At 42.2% G+C, this 18,232-nt stretch overlaps 1 protein-coding gene across 5 annotated transcripts in view; it reads right to left on the reverse strand.

Annotated features, from left to right (window-relative positions):
- Positions 1 to 18,232, reverse strand: part of LOC138797254 (vomeronasal type-2 receptor 26-like) — a 209,974-nt gene that overhangs the window by 134,758 nt on the left and 56,984 nt on the right. The window contains exon 5 of one of the 5 annotated variants that reach the window (XR_011363907.1): positions 2,514 to 2,844. The exons of 3 other annotated variants lie outside the window; for them this stretch is intronic. Coding sequence is in view for 1 of the 2 variants with exons in the window: in XM_069977151.1 (XP_069833252.1) it covers positions 2,694 to 2,701 (8 nt within the window). In the remaining variant the exon portion in view is untranslated. Of the gene's footprint in view, positions 1 to 2,513; positions 2,845 to 18,232 lie in introns of those variants that run through there. One more of the 5 variants, XM_069977151.1, reaches the window with a different exon arrangement.

An 18,232-nucleotide genomic window follows, 5' to 3' on the forward strand; every position in this document is an offset into this window, starting at 1 on the left:
GATGGGTGTTGTGTTCCTGTTTGTGTGTTTTTTGTGTGTTTCTCCCTTTTTGTTTTTCAGATATCGGTATCCAGTGGATTACGTCGGATTCGATGGACTACATCGATGACCAGCGGTTGTTTGGATTTTTTTTTTTATAAAATGGTCAATGAGGGGTGTGGGGGTGTTTTTATTTGAAATAAAAAAAAATTTCACTTGTGTCGTGTCTTTATTTCTTTACTTTATAGACTTAGTAGTGGAAGCTGTCTAATAGACGGAATCCATTACTAAGTCGGGGCCTAGTGTTAGCCGATATAAAATGGCATTCCCCTTAACCCCTTGGGGCCAGACTGATGTCAGACTGCATCCATTCCAGCAAGGAAGGGGTTAAGTGACCCCCCTTCCTTGCTGGGATGGGTGCAGTGTGGGGGGAGGGGAGGGGAGAGCTGTATACTCACCCTCTGATGTCCCCATGTGTCCTCTTCGTTGGTCCGCAGCACAATGAAGTCACTGTGCTGCGGACCCGCTAATTATATGTGCGCTCAGCCGATCAGCCAATCAGCTGAGCGCACATATGATTCAAAATGTTTCTTCTAATAATGCTATTGTGATAACATAATTAGATGAAACATTTGATGTTTTAATTAAAGTAAAGTATTATGACAGAATGCTCTTTTTACCGGAAATATGAATTAACGGCTTAATAGAGCTTCCTGTAATAATTAATATTTAATTAATAAAACACATTTTCATTGTAATAAAATTAATTTAGTTGTTCAATCATTTAATTTAAACGAATCCATACTTGTGCAATTAAATATACTGTAAAAAAATAAATATATATAAATATACATTTATTTATATATATATTTATTTTAACAGTATATTTAATTGCACAATGATGGAATCGTTCTAATTAAATTGTTGAACAACGAAATTGACTTTATTACAACGAAAATATGTTCTATTAATTAAATATATTAACCATTAGGGGAGTCGGCTCGGCATTATTGCCGATTTGCCGGCTAATTTTTTTTTCCACTATTTTTGCACTTTGATTTTTTCCACTTTTTTCATTGTAATAGCAACTGCAACTACACGAAACTATACCCTATCACACTCCCACTATTGTAGCTGCAATTATTCAGCCGTTATTGCAAGGTTCGTTTTCGGTTCGTCAGAACCCGAACTTCAGGAAAGTTCGGAGGGATCGAACCGAACCGAACTTTTCAAAAGTTCGCTCATCCCTATTGACAGCTGTTGGAGTTCTTTCACAAAGAGTTGTATCTTCCCACATCAGTGATGCCCTTTAGTAATGAGCGAACGTCCCAATGTTCAGTTCAGATCCCGAACACGAACATTAAAAAAAATAAAAAATAAATAGTGTGATCGGTTCGTGTTTACCAAACATTCACGAACAAATAACATACAAACATTATAAGCGTACGTTTTGGTCTAGAATTATGCACATGCATACAGATTATCAAGAGTAAAATATGTAATAGTGGAGCAATTATGAGGTGCGTCACCCTCCCTACACTAACCCTTTCACGCAGAGCCAGACAGAAAGATTAATGGAAAAAATAAATAAGTAAATAAAATATATATATATAATGATGCTAATCGTACAGCCAATCACAGTAATGCCAGTAGTGAACATGGCTACTACCTTACCTGATGTGCCCTTCCTACCCCACACGTTCATTGGCTCTTTTAAATTGGTGGGAGGAAACTTGCAAAGTTGCTTGCATCACTAGATAAACGTTCGCATCTTCATATATGTTTGAAAATGATTGTTGTCACCATTCCGCTCATCAAACAAGTTGTTTCTGATCGGCACCACTAATGCCCATTTAGCAGGTACAATTAATATTAAAGATGAACAGCATATGTTTGAAAATAAGATACCTCCAAAAAGGAATGGAGAGGAAGGGTTTTGGCAAGATGTGCCTATTTTGAAAAAGTGGTTGAACATAAGCTGTGAAAAGGAGTGTGTCTTAATTATATATTAACTTTCCATACCCCTGTTGTAACCTATCTTTACCCCAGTTGTTATCTATCTTTACCCATGTTGTTACCTATGCCTACCCCAGTTGTTACTTATCCCTATTGTTTTACAGACCTCTACCCCTTTGTGGTGGGCTACAAGACCAACCATTTCTTGAAGTAAGCACTTTGCCAGTGGAGATGCCATGCCAATGAGATTGTCTGAACCGGCTTTGGTGTGCCCTGGGCAAAGTGGCCTTTACCAACCTACTGGTAACTGATCCACTGGGTGGCTGGGGCTGTGTGTCTAATAACTATTCCACCAGACTCTCATGGACTTCAATCCATGCGGGGTCAAGAACCTCCTCATCGCCCCATCACATACTCTGTATACTCAAACGTCAACCTCTTAGCCACTCTCCACACTGCAGAGGGTCCAACAGTTTAATCTTGGTATTAATCACTGGTTGCAGTTTTACACAAAGGAACTGCTTCAAAATTCAATAAACATTTGGGTTTAATTTTTTTAATTCAAGTTCAGTTAGCTAGTCCTGATAACCCACATTTTTGTTCCAATTGCAGCCTTCTACCCCTTTCTATTCCCAACTGACAGCCATTTGTGTGGCCTAAAGTTTGGGTCCTCATTGACATTAATAAGGTTTGCGTCTGTGGGAAAGTTCGGTAAAAGTCTGGCAAAGTTTTTCTTGGGTCCATGGGTCCGTTCATCATTAGTCATCTGTAGAAAAGTTGGGATCCAAAATTGAAAATGAATAATGCATTTGTTGAGGAACTCTCTCCATGTCTTGGGTTATCCACATAGTATGAAGGTATAGGCAGATGGACTGCTGGACTGCTTGGTAAAGGTTGCAGAGATGCAAGCTTCTTGGGCAGAAGAACAGATAAAGATATGGCTTCAAAACATACTTAGAGATTCTCAAAAGAACTACTTCTGGCAACTGTGCCAGAGGGGCTACCACTGACATCCATATAAGACATTATTTTATCAATTGTTATGAATGAAATATTTATTTTTGTACACATTGCTGAAATAAACTTTTTGTGGGATACTCCCTTTAATATGTTTTTTAAAGGAAAACTGTCAGCAGGTTAAATCAATCTAAACTGTGGATATGTCTCTATTGGAGATGAGCGAACATTTCAAAAGTTCGTTCGACCCGACTTCCGGATTTTTTTGAAAAGTTTGATTCGACCGAATTTCAGATTTCTTCGGATTTCATAGTTTAAAGCATCTACATGCTATGGTGGTAGTGTATTTGGTTGAATTTAGGGCTCTACATGTCAGTAACATCATCATCTTTTCGATATCTCAAAGTTTTTTTTTTTTTTAGACTTCAATATTCACCATTACAGGGGCTATGCAATTTTCCAACTATAGTACTTGTATATCTGTATAGCACTTTTTTTTTTGAGTTTTATTCCACACACATGCACAAGATATATATTTGTGCCTCAGGAAAACACCTATGTCATATACACTCTCGCAAGGGTGACAGTATAGTACTTGGATATCTGTACAGCACGTTTTTGTTCTGTGCACCCTTTGCTCTCTTATGCCTAATCTATCTAACTACCTATCACCTTTTTCCTTAGCGCCTCGTGTGCTATAGGAACATATCAGCAGGTTAATTAAAAATAATATATATATATATTTATGTCATTGTCTAACTATCTTTTACACTTTCCCAGACAGTAATAACTGTGAGAGATGTCCTAACCATGAATGGCCCAATGAGGCTAAAAACCAATGTGTTCCGAGGGATTCTGAGTTTTTGTCCTATGAGACTGATGTTGTTGCTTTAGTCTTTTCCATCATCTCCATATTACTCTCTCTTATAACTTTATTTATAATTGGAATATTCACTTTATTCCGGAACATTCCCATTGTCAGAGCCAATAACCGGAACCTCAGCTTCATTCTCCTGAACTCTCTCATGTTCAGCTTACTCTCTGTGTTTCTCTTCATCGGTCGCCCAGTGGATATAACCTGCATGCTGAGACAAGTCTTCTTTGGGGTCTTCTTCACAGTAGCCGTGTCTTCTGTCCTGGCCAAGACCATCATAGTCTGCATAGCATTCAAGGCCACCAGACCTGACAGTCCCTGGAGAAAGTGTGTGGGGGTTAAGCTTCCTTATACTGTAGTGTTGGTCTGTTCATCTATTCAGATCCTGAATGCAGTTATCTGGTTGTCACTGTCTCCTCCATATCAGGAGAATAACCTGGATTATCCTGGGAAGATCATCATTCAGTGTAATGAAGGGTCAGTCTTGGCCTTTTACCTCATGTTGGGTTATATGGGGTTTCTGGCAGCGGTGAGCTTTGTTCTAGCTTTCCTGGTGAGGACATTACCTGATATCTACAATGAAGCCAAGTACATCACCTTCAGCATGCTGGTGTTCTGCAGTGTCTGGATCTGTGCCATCCCGGCCTATCTGAGCAGTACAGGGAAACACATGGTCACTGTAGAGATATTCGCCATATTGGCCTCAGGGGGAGGAATATTGGGCTGTATGTTTTTACCGAAATGTTATAATATCCTAATAAAGTCTGACATGAACAGTACAAGGAGTCAGAAATAAGACATGTTCCTCTATATATACAGTTGCACCTCTGAATTGGTTGTACAGCATATAAGAATCTCAGAATTTCTCTAAAACCATGAGATATAGTGAAATAAATGTAAAAGACTACTGTATTCTTTCTTAATTTCACATTTTTTCTGTGCTTTGATGTTCCAGGCTGGCATACTTTGTCAACACTCATCTCTTACTATTTCTAGATGAACTTTGTTGTGTTAAATATGGGATATGTACGTTACAGACAGTATACTAGGGATGCTTGATGCATCCATATTTCACTGTCAGTAAATTCTATGGGCTGGGTGCACTGAGTCTCATCCTAGGAACTGACTCTCTGCTCTAACTACAGTCACAGCATTGGTTTGCTGTTAACTGCTTATTGCTACGGGGTTTTCAAAGAGTGTTTTGAAGCATATTCTAAAGAGCTCCATGTTACATATGTGGCACGGAGTAATTTTAGTTGCAGAACCCACAGGGGAGATTTAACATTAGCCAATAGCGTTTCACCACCAACCAGTGGGCAACAATGCAGTCCATGCATGCTGTGTTGGGGTACTTTGAATACAGGGCTGAAGACACCATGGTCAGTGCCACCATTCCCATCCTATGCATGCTCGAAAAAACTTTTAGGCTATGATGGATGATGTGTTGGTGGCACTGGAGTGAGCGAAGGAGGAGTAAGAAGGCTCATTCTCCCAGTTGCTAAGCAATGGCTGCCCCTTTGCCAAGATTTTAACCAGTTATGATTACTGAGTGGCCAAAGATGATCACACGATCAATATTTCGGTCATGTGATTCCCCAGGGAAGAGGAAAGTTGTCAGCTCTTAGATCAGCATGATGTTTTATTGCTTGACAATGGCCTTATATATGTGTCTTGGGATCACATGACCTATGTAGTGTAGAGCATGTGACTCCCCAGGGAGGAGGATCACTAGCAGAGAAAGGATTGGTAGTCATTGGCATGTGACCTCACATGGGGGAGGATTATTAGTCACATGACCTTTGCATTACTGAGCATGTCATTCCCCAGGGGTGTGGATCACTAGCACAGGGAGGATTGCCAATGCTGAGCATGTGACTTCATATAGCGGAGAATCAATAGTCACATGACCTTTTCATGTGATTCCCCTGGGAGGAGGAAAACTGTATGAACTCTCTGCTCAGCATGGTGTTTACTACTTGTTGATGACCTGTTACCATGGGATCACATGACCTATGCAGAACATATGACTTCCCATGGGGGGGATCGTCTAGCCTGCAACAAAGAACTGGCCACTGCGATCAGTAGTGTGGCAGTTTTTCCCTGTTGTTGGCATAAAAAAACACAATGCTATCTGTAGCATCTGTGACCATGAAGTGGTTCGCTTTGGGTTTAAATCCATCTTAAATATCTATGCGGCAGCACATGGAACACCCCCACTGTATTGTATTGAAGAACCTGGACCCCAATGTCACTTCTTGCCGTGAACAACAACAGCTTCAGTTCCATTGCGCAGCCCCATCTCTGCAAGTCATGATTAACAACCTGGGTAGGAAGCAGTAAGTTCCTCACATCTACCTCTGCGTCCTTTGTGGGGACCAGTGGAAAAACACACAAACACACAAAAACAGTGGTAAAAAAACAGCCACTGCTGAGACAACAGTCTAAGTGTGAAGCCATCATACTAAGACAGCACTACGTCAGCACCCACCCTATGACAGACATGCTAAATGGACTACTTCCTAAGTTGATTGCCCTGTATTGCAGAGAGTACAGTCCAAGCCACTTAGGGAGCTGTTGGCTTTTGCCCAAACAAGATGGAGAGTGGCAAGTTGCCATTTATTGGCCATTAAGGCAATTCTTGCTCTGCATAGCTACCTGGAAAAGAAGGTTGGCAACTCCTTGCGTCCTGTGTCTCTAATCGAGTGCAACTCAGCATGAGGATTTGGAGTTCTAAGTATGGACAAGGGCGGTATTTGTGCCTCACTGCTCACAGGACGAATAATCTTCCAGAGGTGCAGTGGCAGCAGCAAAGAATGGAGGTCACAACAGTCTGGCCTCCTATGCTAGTTTGGGGCCATTATTCACACACCTCATTGTCTTCCTCCATCACCTTGTCCTGACTTGATGATTTAACACACCCTATCCTCCCTATGGCGTAACCATGCTGCCAAACCCACCACTGTCAGGCTATCCTGCATCGGGCAGGAATCCTGTAACGTTATAGCTCTGTGTCTGTATAACTCATCCAAACAATTCTTAAATTGGTTTCTCGTGAAATATTGTACTTTTCCACATGTGGATCTCTCACGTGTGTTTTTCAAGACAGTACAGTAAAGGTAAAGGTTTGCAGGAACCGACTACCCAGGTCTAAGCAGGAACTTCAATGAGCAGGAACACTGGGTTAACTTCCTTCACTGCACCCACTGATTAATAATGCAACCACTGCCTTGATATAATGAACATTGACTTCACAGCACCCAGTGACTTGGTATAATCTACACACAGCGACTTGCTAGAGTGCAAAAACAGCACCAACTCACTTTGTATTCTCTAGTTGTATTCATTCATTTTCATTAGTGATGTGAGTGTGCGCCTTACATAGTCAACGGTCGCTCTCCACTCCTGCTGTGTTATACAAGTTTGTTTTCATTAGTGTACTGAGCGTGCACCTTACATAATCAGTGGATGCACTCCACTCCTACTGTGTTATACAAGTTTGTTTTCATTAGTGTACTGAGCGTGCACCTTACATAATCAGTGGATGCACTCCACTCCTACTGTGTTATACAAGTTTGTTTTCATTAGTGTACTGAGCGTGCACCTTACATAATCAGTGGATGCACTCCACTCCTACTGTGTTATACAAGTTTGTTTTCATTAGTAATGAAAATGAATTTTTAGAACACAGTAGGAGTGAAGTGCGACTACTGATTATGTAAGGTGCACGCTCAGTACACTAATGAAAACAAACTTGTATAACACAGTAGGACTGGAGTGCGACCACTGATTACGTAAGGTGCACACTCAATTCACTGATGTCAGTAAATTGGTATAACTCAGTTTTGGACTGTGTCTTCACTGGTCCCAATGAATTCCTAAAGGCACCCAGTTACTTGGTTGACAGCTACAAAAAACAGTCACCCACAATCAGCCCTCCTTTCGTCTCCGTCCATATATTTATCTGATAGTCTCTCTCTGCAATGCTCTAACTGCCTGCTGCGATCCTGCTTTCTCCCTCTCACACAACCGACTTGCCACCTCAGTTACCGAACCGCCTTATATAGAGGGTGAGGTGCTGACATCACAATACTCTCTCACCATTCTACTCTGTTATCAGCAATTATCATAGTTTTTCTTTTATAGGTATCCGAATTTTTGAGCTGTTTGGCCTAAAATCGTACACAAAGGTGCCTTTGGAGTCTTTGAAAAATTTCACAAAGGTCCTGGCTTCGCTGAATGTACAGATGGGGCAAGCTTGGCTTGTCAGTCCAACCATTGTCTTAGAACGTATTCGTAAGTTGTGACTTTGCCGGACATATACAGAACTCATTTACCATTGTTCTCTGTTCTAAAGCATTTTCACAGTCTTTCCATTATAGCCATCCACAGTGTCGGATGGGGTTACCTTAGGCCCACCAGGGAATTTGACTGTAGGGGCCCACCCTGCATTCACCATTTATAACGGGCACCAAATCTTTCCCGTTACTATAGCGACTTTGCACAGAGCTATGTATGTGACAAGCGATGCTAGCTCACTGCTCATAATGTGTCATTATTACAGTATATGTCATCCCGGAGCTGTTAAACAGGGAGGCCCACGTTTTGTTCAGGGGCCCACTAAAGGGTAGGGCCCACCGGGCGATTCCCCTGCTCCCCTATGGACCAGTCCGAGCCTGGCCATCCATGTGCTTGAAGTGGTTGACCACAGACACATAACTACACTGGATGTCTGAAAAAGTTTTCTAAAAAATTCTGACCTAGGCAACATACTGTATACAGCACTCGCTCTCTATTGTTCTCTGTTATTAGCCACCATGATAGTCTGACTCTTATAGGAATCCAACCGTTTACAACATGCATCCAGAAAAGTTTTCATAAAGGTCTTCAGCATGCTGGACGTATATGTGGTAAGGCGCTGAGAGTTTTTATTTTGGTAGCCTCCCTGCTGGGTCAGCTAATATGGTGGTGGGGTAGCTTAGTGGGTCAAGGGTCACTTGGGCACTTGTCATGGTAGCCTGCCGTAGTGTAGGACCCACCCCAGACAGTTGACACCTCACCAACACCCCAAAAGATTTAACCCAAGTATATACTGTAGGTGTGTGGATGCAGAAGGAATAGTCCAGAGTCCAATGCTTTAGTAAAATAGAACAGTTTACTTAGGAGAACATAGTGCAATACAAAGAAAGTGATAATAATACAGTCCAGTGCAATACAAGACACCATCACAGCTTGTTCCCTCAAAACAAGCAAAAAAAAAAAAAATGTTTGGTGCCAAAGTAAGCACATAAAATGTCATTGTTCTTTGTTTTCAATCATTATTATTGTAGAGCACATAGATACACTGGGTGTCTGGGGAAATTTCCATAAAGATCCCAACCTTTCTGGAAGTACATGCTACTCCCTAATTTTACTTGTCTTTCATTAGCTATTATCTATAGACATCAAAGCACTAATGATGGTTGTGTTCAGCGCATGCACTGCCCAATATACAGACATTAGTCAGTAACCACCTGCTGTAGAAGTGTGTCAAACAGAATACAATGCTTAACGTATTTAGGTATTTTATCAGGTAACTGTTAGAAAGTACTGTAACTGCTGCCGTCTTCAGTTGAGCTGCAAGTTACTGAGTGATCTCAGTTAGTGTTCTGTAGCTTGGTCTTTCAGTTCAGGATGCCTGGAGGAAGCGCTTGGAAGCGAGAAACTGCCATTGGCTAGAGGCTGTGGGATGAGGTGTCTCCATGTTCCTGCTTGTATGTCTTTTGGATATTGAATAAAGATCAAACCTTTATGTGTTAAGGATGTCCTATTTTGTATATATAGTGAAGCCATTACAATATGGTGCTGACCTTCTAAATAAGTAGAGATGTTTACATTGCTTAATGCTTACGTAAGTAAACACTAGTGCTACGAAAAAAGCTGTTCTCGTACCTAAGCCAATGAAGTACTGACATAAGCCTTGGTAGAAGAACACACTCCCCCAGGATATGTAAACTGGCGGCCATGTGAATAAAGGAGATCCGACTTAACCATACATGTGTCGGGGTGTTTGATTCTCAGCGCGCACTATAAGGCTATGTTCACACTACGTAAGCTTCCGGCCGTAGTGCGCTCCGTGAATATGCGGCCGGAAACTTACGTAGTTAGCGTACAATGCAAAGTATACGATCCCGGCCGCACAGTTCACACTTCGTACGAATGTACGCCGGGATCGTATACGGCGCCGTAAGAAATGAACCAGACCATTGTTTCCGTCCGGAAGGCTGTAACTTACGCTGTGGGGTGTCCGGGGCTAGGCGATGATTTCCAAGTAAAAGACTGCTGTCAGATCGCTTCGTAGGGGGCTCGGGAAGCGTAAGTAGACTACGGGCGTACGTTCGCAATGCGTACGCATTGCATACACATTGCGTACGCATCCGCCCGCACATTGAATATTCGCACGCCCGTTGTTTCAGCCGCACATGTACGGCGCCGTACGAAATGCGTACGGATTCGTACGTAGTGTGAACATAGCCTAAATGTTATAACTTTTAATTTGGAACAGACAGTCAATATGATAGCACTCTTGAGGTGCATCCATAATAGTTGGTTCCCAATGTGGGGCCAAGATGCAAGATATTCTGGAGGAACAGCCGTAATTAAAACACACCGTACGAAAACCTAGGAGGTGGAGACAGCAGCTCCAAGATATATCTTACCTACCAACCCTCCTATGTCTCTGTGCTCTGTGTTGCATGTGAGACAGCTGTCCAGCCATAGTAAAATCCAAAAGAACAAAAAAGAGATACTGTCCTCGCGCAGACCATATATGAAATCTTTAGTTTAATGGTACATAAATATCCATAGGTAACGCGTTTCGAGAGTCTTATGCTCTCTTTATCAAACCTCCAGGATGATTAAAAACAATACACAGATCGAAGTCCATATATACCCTCATACATATGTCAGGCCTGCCCACATACGGGCCGCAACGGAAGTCCAGTCACAATCTATTGCATAACAAACTATACTACAGTCACATAACCCAAATGTGCATCGTGTAGCTGTGGCATATCGCATGATTCAAAGTGCATAAATACATAAATAAATAAAGATACATCTCATAAACTCACCATGCGCTCCCTAATAGCGTCTCTCCGGGACTCTGCGTCGGTCAAGGACCTTGGCGCATGCGCATTCTGGTCCTACTCTCCTAGGCAACCGGAGACGCTAAAGGTCCTATGTGTATTATTCGGAAGAGGGAGAAGGGTGGAAAGGAATTGGGTAAACCCCTATTGTTCCAAAAGAACTCAAACGGAACAGTATATAGTCCTGTATATTACTATGTTAGATAAGCGTCCCTTATTGGCTTTTAACAGCCCGGGGAATAAAGTTTGTAGTAATGAAATGAATGAATATTGCAATCCCCACTGACTGTCCTACATGGAGTGCACATATAAAGTGCATATATGACCACACCTGACCACATAAGATAAGCCTGTGTCCCAAGAACCTGGGCAAAACCTGATATTGACTGTCTGTGTATCACTGCTATTATTAGGGACATTGGACTTTAGGATATAGTGTGAAATCTGTAAACACCATTACACGGGTCCCGGCCTTGGATGAATTTTCTCTTTCTGTTAATATTTGTGTAATGCTAAACATTACACAGGTCCCAACTCCTTAAAGGGTTGAAGAAATAGAAATACTTATATATTGCTTATATTGGTGTAACACAAAAGGTTACATGGGTCCCAATCCCTAAAAGGTTGATGAAAGTCTACTGCTAAATGTTACACAGGTTCCTGAGGTGGATGGAACAGAATCATCTGTTATTTATTGGTGTTTTGTTGTAATGGTGGTGAAAATAAAGAGACCTGGCAGAACTGTAATGCTAGCCATATCTAAAGAAGGTTGCACATCATAAAGAGGGTCTGAAGTCCCATCCCATTCCCAAAAGGACAAAAAGTTCTCCAAAATACCACAATACCACTCCTGGATTTTTTTGTAAAGCATTTTCATATTACAGACATTTCCAGGAATATGAGCCCCATTGCACACATTTGTGTTATTGGTAAACATATCAATCTTCTTATGTCACTTACAACCGTATTAAAAGAACTTGACCCAGAACAGATCCTTGTGGCACACTACTTGTAACAGGTCTCTTCTCAGAATAACCAACATTAACCACAACCTATATATTGTATATCTATCTATGAGCCAACCTCAAATCCAGCAAATTAACATGGATTAAATCAATTTTCACTAACTTCTCTATCAGATCTTTATGGGGACCTATATCAAAGGCTGGTGAATCAGGGGTTGAAACTAACTTGATGCTTATATTTTTTAAGGCGGAACAACAACACGTCTTTGAGGAACAGCCAGATGTTATAGCCATTCCAAATATTGAAGAGGCAACTCTATCTTTGTATGCCGATTTCACCTTCTCAGGTGATTAAGAAGAATCCAAAAGCCTGAAGCCAATGAAGAAAGAAGAAGCGGTGCCACCCCCATACCTTTCATATTAGAAAGGAATAGACTAGAATCTGACTTATGTATAAGTCCCTTAAAAGGTAGCCTATCTGGTAGACACAGGCTGTCCCTTATATGATGAAAAACCCAGAAGACACACATAGTGGATCAAATTATTAGCATATTTACAGAGTGATAAAGGTCATCTGTTTATGATAATGGTTTCAAAGGGGGGACTGTTAAAGGGGTTGGCCACTTTATAGTAAAATAGGTCAGTACAAAGTATTAGTAAGTGTGCTCAATGTATATACTGACAGCAGCTCCCTGTGTACCTCATAGAGCTAAAATCAGACCCCCCCTTCACCAGGCTGGGCTGCCCTGCTCTGTTTTGCTTCAGTCCACAAAATGGCTGACATGGAGGAGCATGTGACCAGGCCCTGTCCACTGTGTTCTCCATAGACATATACAGGCTCAGTGGTGGACACTGGGGGGCGGGGCTTGGTCACATGCTCCTCCATGTCAGCAATCTTATGGACCAAAACACCACAGAGCAGGGCAGCCCAGCCTGGAGGAGGAGGAGAGTCTGATATTAGCTCTATGAGGTACACAGGGAGCTGCTGTCAGTATATACAGTGAGTACACTTACTAATACTGTACACTGAGCAATTTTACTATAAAGTGGCCAACCCCTTTAAGGATGTCATATTTTGTATATTTAGTGAAGCCATTGCAATATGGTGCTGACCTTTTGCTCAGGTACGGATTTTTACACTCCTTAAAGCTTACATAAGTAAACACTAATGCTACGCAAAAAGCTGTTCTCTTACCTCAGCTAATGAAGTATTGACACAAGCCCAGAATCCATCAGAATATATAAACTGGCTGCAATCTTTGAATAAAGGAGATCCACCTTAACCATCAATGTGTCAGGGTGTTTGTTTCTCAGTGTAAACTTATAACTTGTAATTTGGAACAGACAGTCAATATGACAGCATTCTTGAGGTGCATCCATAACATCTGGACATTATCTTTCTTTATCTACTTGTGTATGGACTGCACCCATTAATAGATCATGTGCTGAGGGTTGTAGTTCCAGTAATATCTTATGTTGGATGAAAACCTCATACTGACCTAATCCAGGCATTGATAGAACAGATCTTCCTTTCTTTTGCCTCTCTTTTCCAGCCTGTGAGCTATTGGGAGGATGGGCCTGCTGGAAAGATCACATCCAATGGCACTGGTCAGTGTATTCTGGGGGGTTAAAGAGAAGATTGGGGGGGAGGTGAGTTGGGGGTGCAATTAATCACTGCTGGTTCCAGAGGGAAGGGGGAGTGGCTGGGGTGTCAGAAGATAGTGGCATCACCCGGCACAATACAGAAGGAAAGAGTACGGCATCAGACTGAAATGTCTGCTTCAGTAAGTAAATTCTGTGTAGCACACCATAGAATATGCGACAGGAGCACAGACATCAGTTTATTGGTAAACTTGCCACATGGGGAGAGGTGAGGATCTGGTGCCATACTGAGCTAACTGCGGTCGGGGGTGGTGGTGGGGGGGGGGGGGTTGTGTCCTGTCCGATGCTAGAAATGGCCCTCCCTGAAACATCCAAATGTCTTAACTGCCTAAACACAGATTTGATACATAGGTAAATTAGGGAAAGTTTCCACACATCTAAACTATTTGGCTGCAAATTTGGCAAGGTTACAATTACAATTATTACTTGTTGTTCTCTATTCTCATCCATTATCACAGTATACAGTATATCATCAAAATATACAGAAACCCCATATAACCCAACATGAGGTAAAAGGCCAAGACTGACCCTTCATTACACTGAATGATGATCTTCCCAGGATAATCCAGGTTATACTCCTGATATGGAGGAGACAGTGACAACCAGATAACTGCATTCAGGATCTGAATAGATGAACAGACCAACACTACAGTATAAGGAAGCTTAACCCCCACACACTTTCTCCAGGGACTGTCAGGTCTGGTGGCCTTGAATGCTATGCAGACTATGATGGTCTTGGCCAGGACAGAAGACACGGCTACTGTGAAGAAGACCCCATAGAAGATTTGTCTCAGCATGCAGGTTATATCCACTGGGCGACCGATGAAGAGAAACACACAGAGTAAGCTGAACATGAGAGAGTTCAGGAGAATGAAGCTGAGGTTCCGGTTATTGGCTCTGACAATGGGAATGTTCCAGAATACTGTGAATATTCCAATTATAAATACAGTTGGGGGCTGGGTTCACACTATGTATATTTGAGGCTGTATTTGGTCCTCATGTCAGGTCCTCATAGCAACCAAAACCAGGAGTGGATTGAAAACACAGAAAGGATCTGTTCACACAATGTTGAAATTGAGTGGATGGCCGCCATATAACAGTAAATAACGGCCATTATTTCAATACCACAGCCGTTGTTTTAAAATAACAGCAAATATTTGCCATTAAATGATGGCCATCCACTCAATTACAACATTATGTGAACAGAGCCTTTCTGTGTTTTCAATCCACTCCTGGTTTTGGTTGCTATACAGCCTCACAAATACAGCCTCAAATATACATAGTGTGAACCCAGCCTATGATAAGAGAGAGAAATATGGAGATGATGGAAAAGACTAAAGCAACAGCATCATACATGTAGGACAAGAATCCCTCAGAACACATTGGTTTTTAGCCTCATTCGACCAAACTTAATATATAATAAGTGATATAAGCGATATAAGCAATAATAAAAAATATTACTTTTTTTTTTTACACTTTGACCTATAAAGAGGTAAGCTATTTTGAAACACTATTATAAATAAGTGGCTTCCACCTTTCCCTGAGAACAGGCATGATGGAGTAGTGAATGTACTTTTCTTCCCAGACTGCTCTTTCCAGGTCATTCCACCTGTACTCTTACTATCACGTTTTCCACTTTTGAAGCTCACACTATATGACTCTTTTGCCCATTTTCCCCGAGAGTCGCAGTCATCTATTGCTTCCCCAGGCTCATCTTGTAACTTTCTTGATCACTTCTCAACCTGACTTCCTTAAATTTTTACTTATCGTCTAACATTTCTGCTTTCATCGTGGGTGACTAACATTCCCATTGACAACACAATCTCCATCTCTAACCTCCTCATTTAGCCTTTCTCAGCTTTCTGAATCTCCAACCAATAAGGTTGGGAACACCTTGGACCTCGTATTTTCCCACTTTACTAACTATAACTTAACCAACTTTCTCTCCTTGTTGGTCACAAATTCTGACCCTCCTCTTAACATCGCAATCTCTTTACATAGAGATACTTGGGGACCATCAATACTCAGCAACTCTAAAGATGCGTTTACACAGAACGATTATCATGCGAATTCGCACGATAATGATCGAATTCGAACGATAATCGTACATGTAAACGCTGCGAACGATCAAACGACGAACGGTAAAACGGTTATTCTGATCTTATAACATGTTCCAAAATCGTCGTTCGTAAAAAATTCACAGATCGTTCCGTGTAAACAGTCGTTCGCCGATTTAACCAATGTGTGAGATAGGCTTAAGCGATTGCAAAACGATCACAAAACAATCGCAGAGCGAATTTCTGTACGATATATCGTACCGTCTAAACGCTGACCATTGTGAAAAAAAAAATTGTTACTCCGACATTGTTAATCGTACGATCGGGCCAATTATCGTTTCGTGTAAACACAGCTTTAGACACTGTACAGTCATTACTGACCTCTACCCTTCCCTGTACTAATGTGGGTGCCAACCACTACCACAAAACCACTGACCTGTCTCTAATTTCCATTTTATCTCTAAACTCTTAACACCTAACCTGCTATCTCTCTGAAAACTTTCTTCTTTACCCCCTTCAGTCTGGTTTCCATCCTCTCCATTCTACAGAAACTGCCCTTACTCTTAAATCTAATAATAATAATTTTTATTTATATAGCGCCAACAGATTCCGCAGCATTTTACAATTCTGGAGGTGCATACATAGACATAAATCAGACATTACAGAGATATACATATAATTATCCATACATGAGGAGTGAGGGCCTTATTACACAGGATGATTATTGTTCAGATTTGAGCGATAATCGTTACATATAATAGCAGGCAACAATCATCATTCTGTGTAATAGGGCAATAGGGTTCTTCATAGCGGTCATTTGAGATTGTTTATCGTTAATCACTGAATACCACCCTAAGGTTATGTTAACACTACGTATGAATACGTACGCATTTTGTACGGCGCCGTACATGTACGGGCGTGCGAAGATTTGATGTGCGGCTGGATGCGTACGCAATGTGTACGCAATGCGTACGCAATGCGAACGTACGCCCGTAGTCTACTTACGCTTCCCGAGCCCCCTACGAAGCGATCTGACAGCGGTCTTTTACTTGGAAATCTTCACCTAGCCCCGGACACCCCACAGAACCTTTTGGATTGGCATAGAAGAGTGGAAAAATGAAGAAATCACCACTTCGTACGGATTCGCGCGTTACGCTACAAGCGTAAGTTACAGCCTTCCGTCCGGAAACAATGGTCTGGTTCATTTCTTACGGCGCCGTATATGATCCGGGCGTACATTCGTACGAAGTGCGAACTGTGCGGCCGGGATCGTATACTTTGCATTGTACGCTAACTACGTAAGTTTCCGCCCGCATATTCACGGAGCGCACTACGGCCGGAAGCTTACATAGTGTGAACCTAGCCTAAAGGCAACCACTCTCTGCTGATTCTCCAGGATCTCTCTGCAGCTTTTGACACTGTAGACCAGTGATTTTCAACCAGTGTGCCGTGGCACACTAGTGTGCCGCGACACATGGTCGGGTGTGCCGTGGGGAAAGTTCCCCAAATTATGGTGCCCCTGTGAAACAGGAGAAAACAATGGGGGAGAGAAACATGGGGATGGGGGAGAGAAACAGCGGAGAGAAGCAGGGGGGAGAGAAGTTTAGTGGAGAGAAGCAGGGGGGAGAGGAGTATGGTGGAGAGAAACACAGGACAGAAGCACGGGGGAGAGAAGCATGGGGGAGAGAAGCACAGGAGAGAACTAGGGGGGAGAAGTATGGTGGAGAGAAACACAGGACAGAAGCACGGGGGAGAGAAGCATGGGGGAGAGAAGCATGGGGGAGAACTAGGGGGAAGTATGGTGGAGAGAAGCACAGGAGAGAAGCACAGGGGGAGAAGAAAACAGGCCCAGGTTTCACACTGAGTGAGTATAAATACATTTAGAATCTATATTATTAACTATTTGTATAATATGTACTGTTTAGTGTCATTTTGTGCCATTTTGGTTGGTGGTGTGCCCCGGGATTTTTTAAGTATAAAAAGTGTGCCGCGGCTCAAAAAAGGTTGAAAATCACTGCTGTAGACCACCAGCTCCTCCATATATTCCACTCTTTCGGCCTCAAGGACTCTTTCCTGGTTTTCCTTCTACCTCTTTGATCACTCTGATCCTTCTCGCTCTGATTCATTCCTGTCTAGACTATTGAAATTTCCCAATAATTGACCTTCTTTCTCCACTCTGCCCTCTCCAGTCCATTCTTAATGCTGCAGCCAGGCTAATATCCCTGTCCAGACACTATACCGATGTCTCCCCCCTGTGCTTCCTATTAAGCACAGAATACAATCCAAACTGCTCCTGCTCACCCACAAAGCTCCCCACAGTGCTGTACCTCCCTACATCTTTGTCCACCACACTTCCCACGCTCCTCTAATGACTTACACCTAACATCCTCCATAATCAGCACATCTCCCTACCATCTTCAGGATTTCACCCGAGCTTCACCATTTTACCTTTCCCCCCACAGACACACACACAGACACACCGAGCACTTAGACCTGTAGCTTACAGGCATGATTGGTTAGTGACTGGTTCATCCAACCTGCACTGTCCTATTTATAAAGATGGGCGGACCATAGTAATAGGGAAGCACTTTTACACCTCTGCCTTTTGTCTCCAACCTTCTCCACATGGACTGTAAGCTCTTGCGAGCAGGGCCCTCA

The sequence above is a fragment of the Dendropsophus ebraccatus genome, chromosome 7, assembly GCF_027789765.1.
Source record: "Dendropsophus ebraccatus isolate aDenEbr1 chromosome 7, aDenEbr1.pat, whole genome shotgun sequence".
Lineage (NCBI taxonomy): Eukaryota > Metazoa > Chordata > Amphibia > Anura > Hylidae > Dendropsophus > Dendropsophus ebraccatus.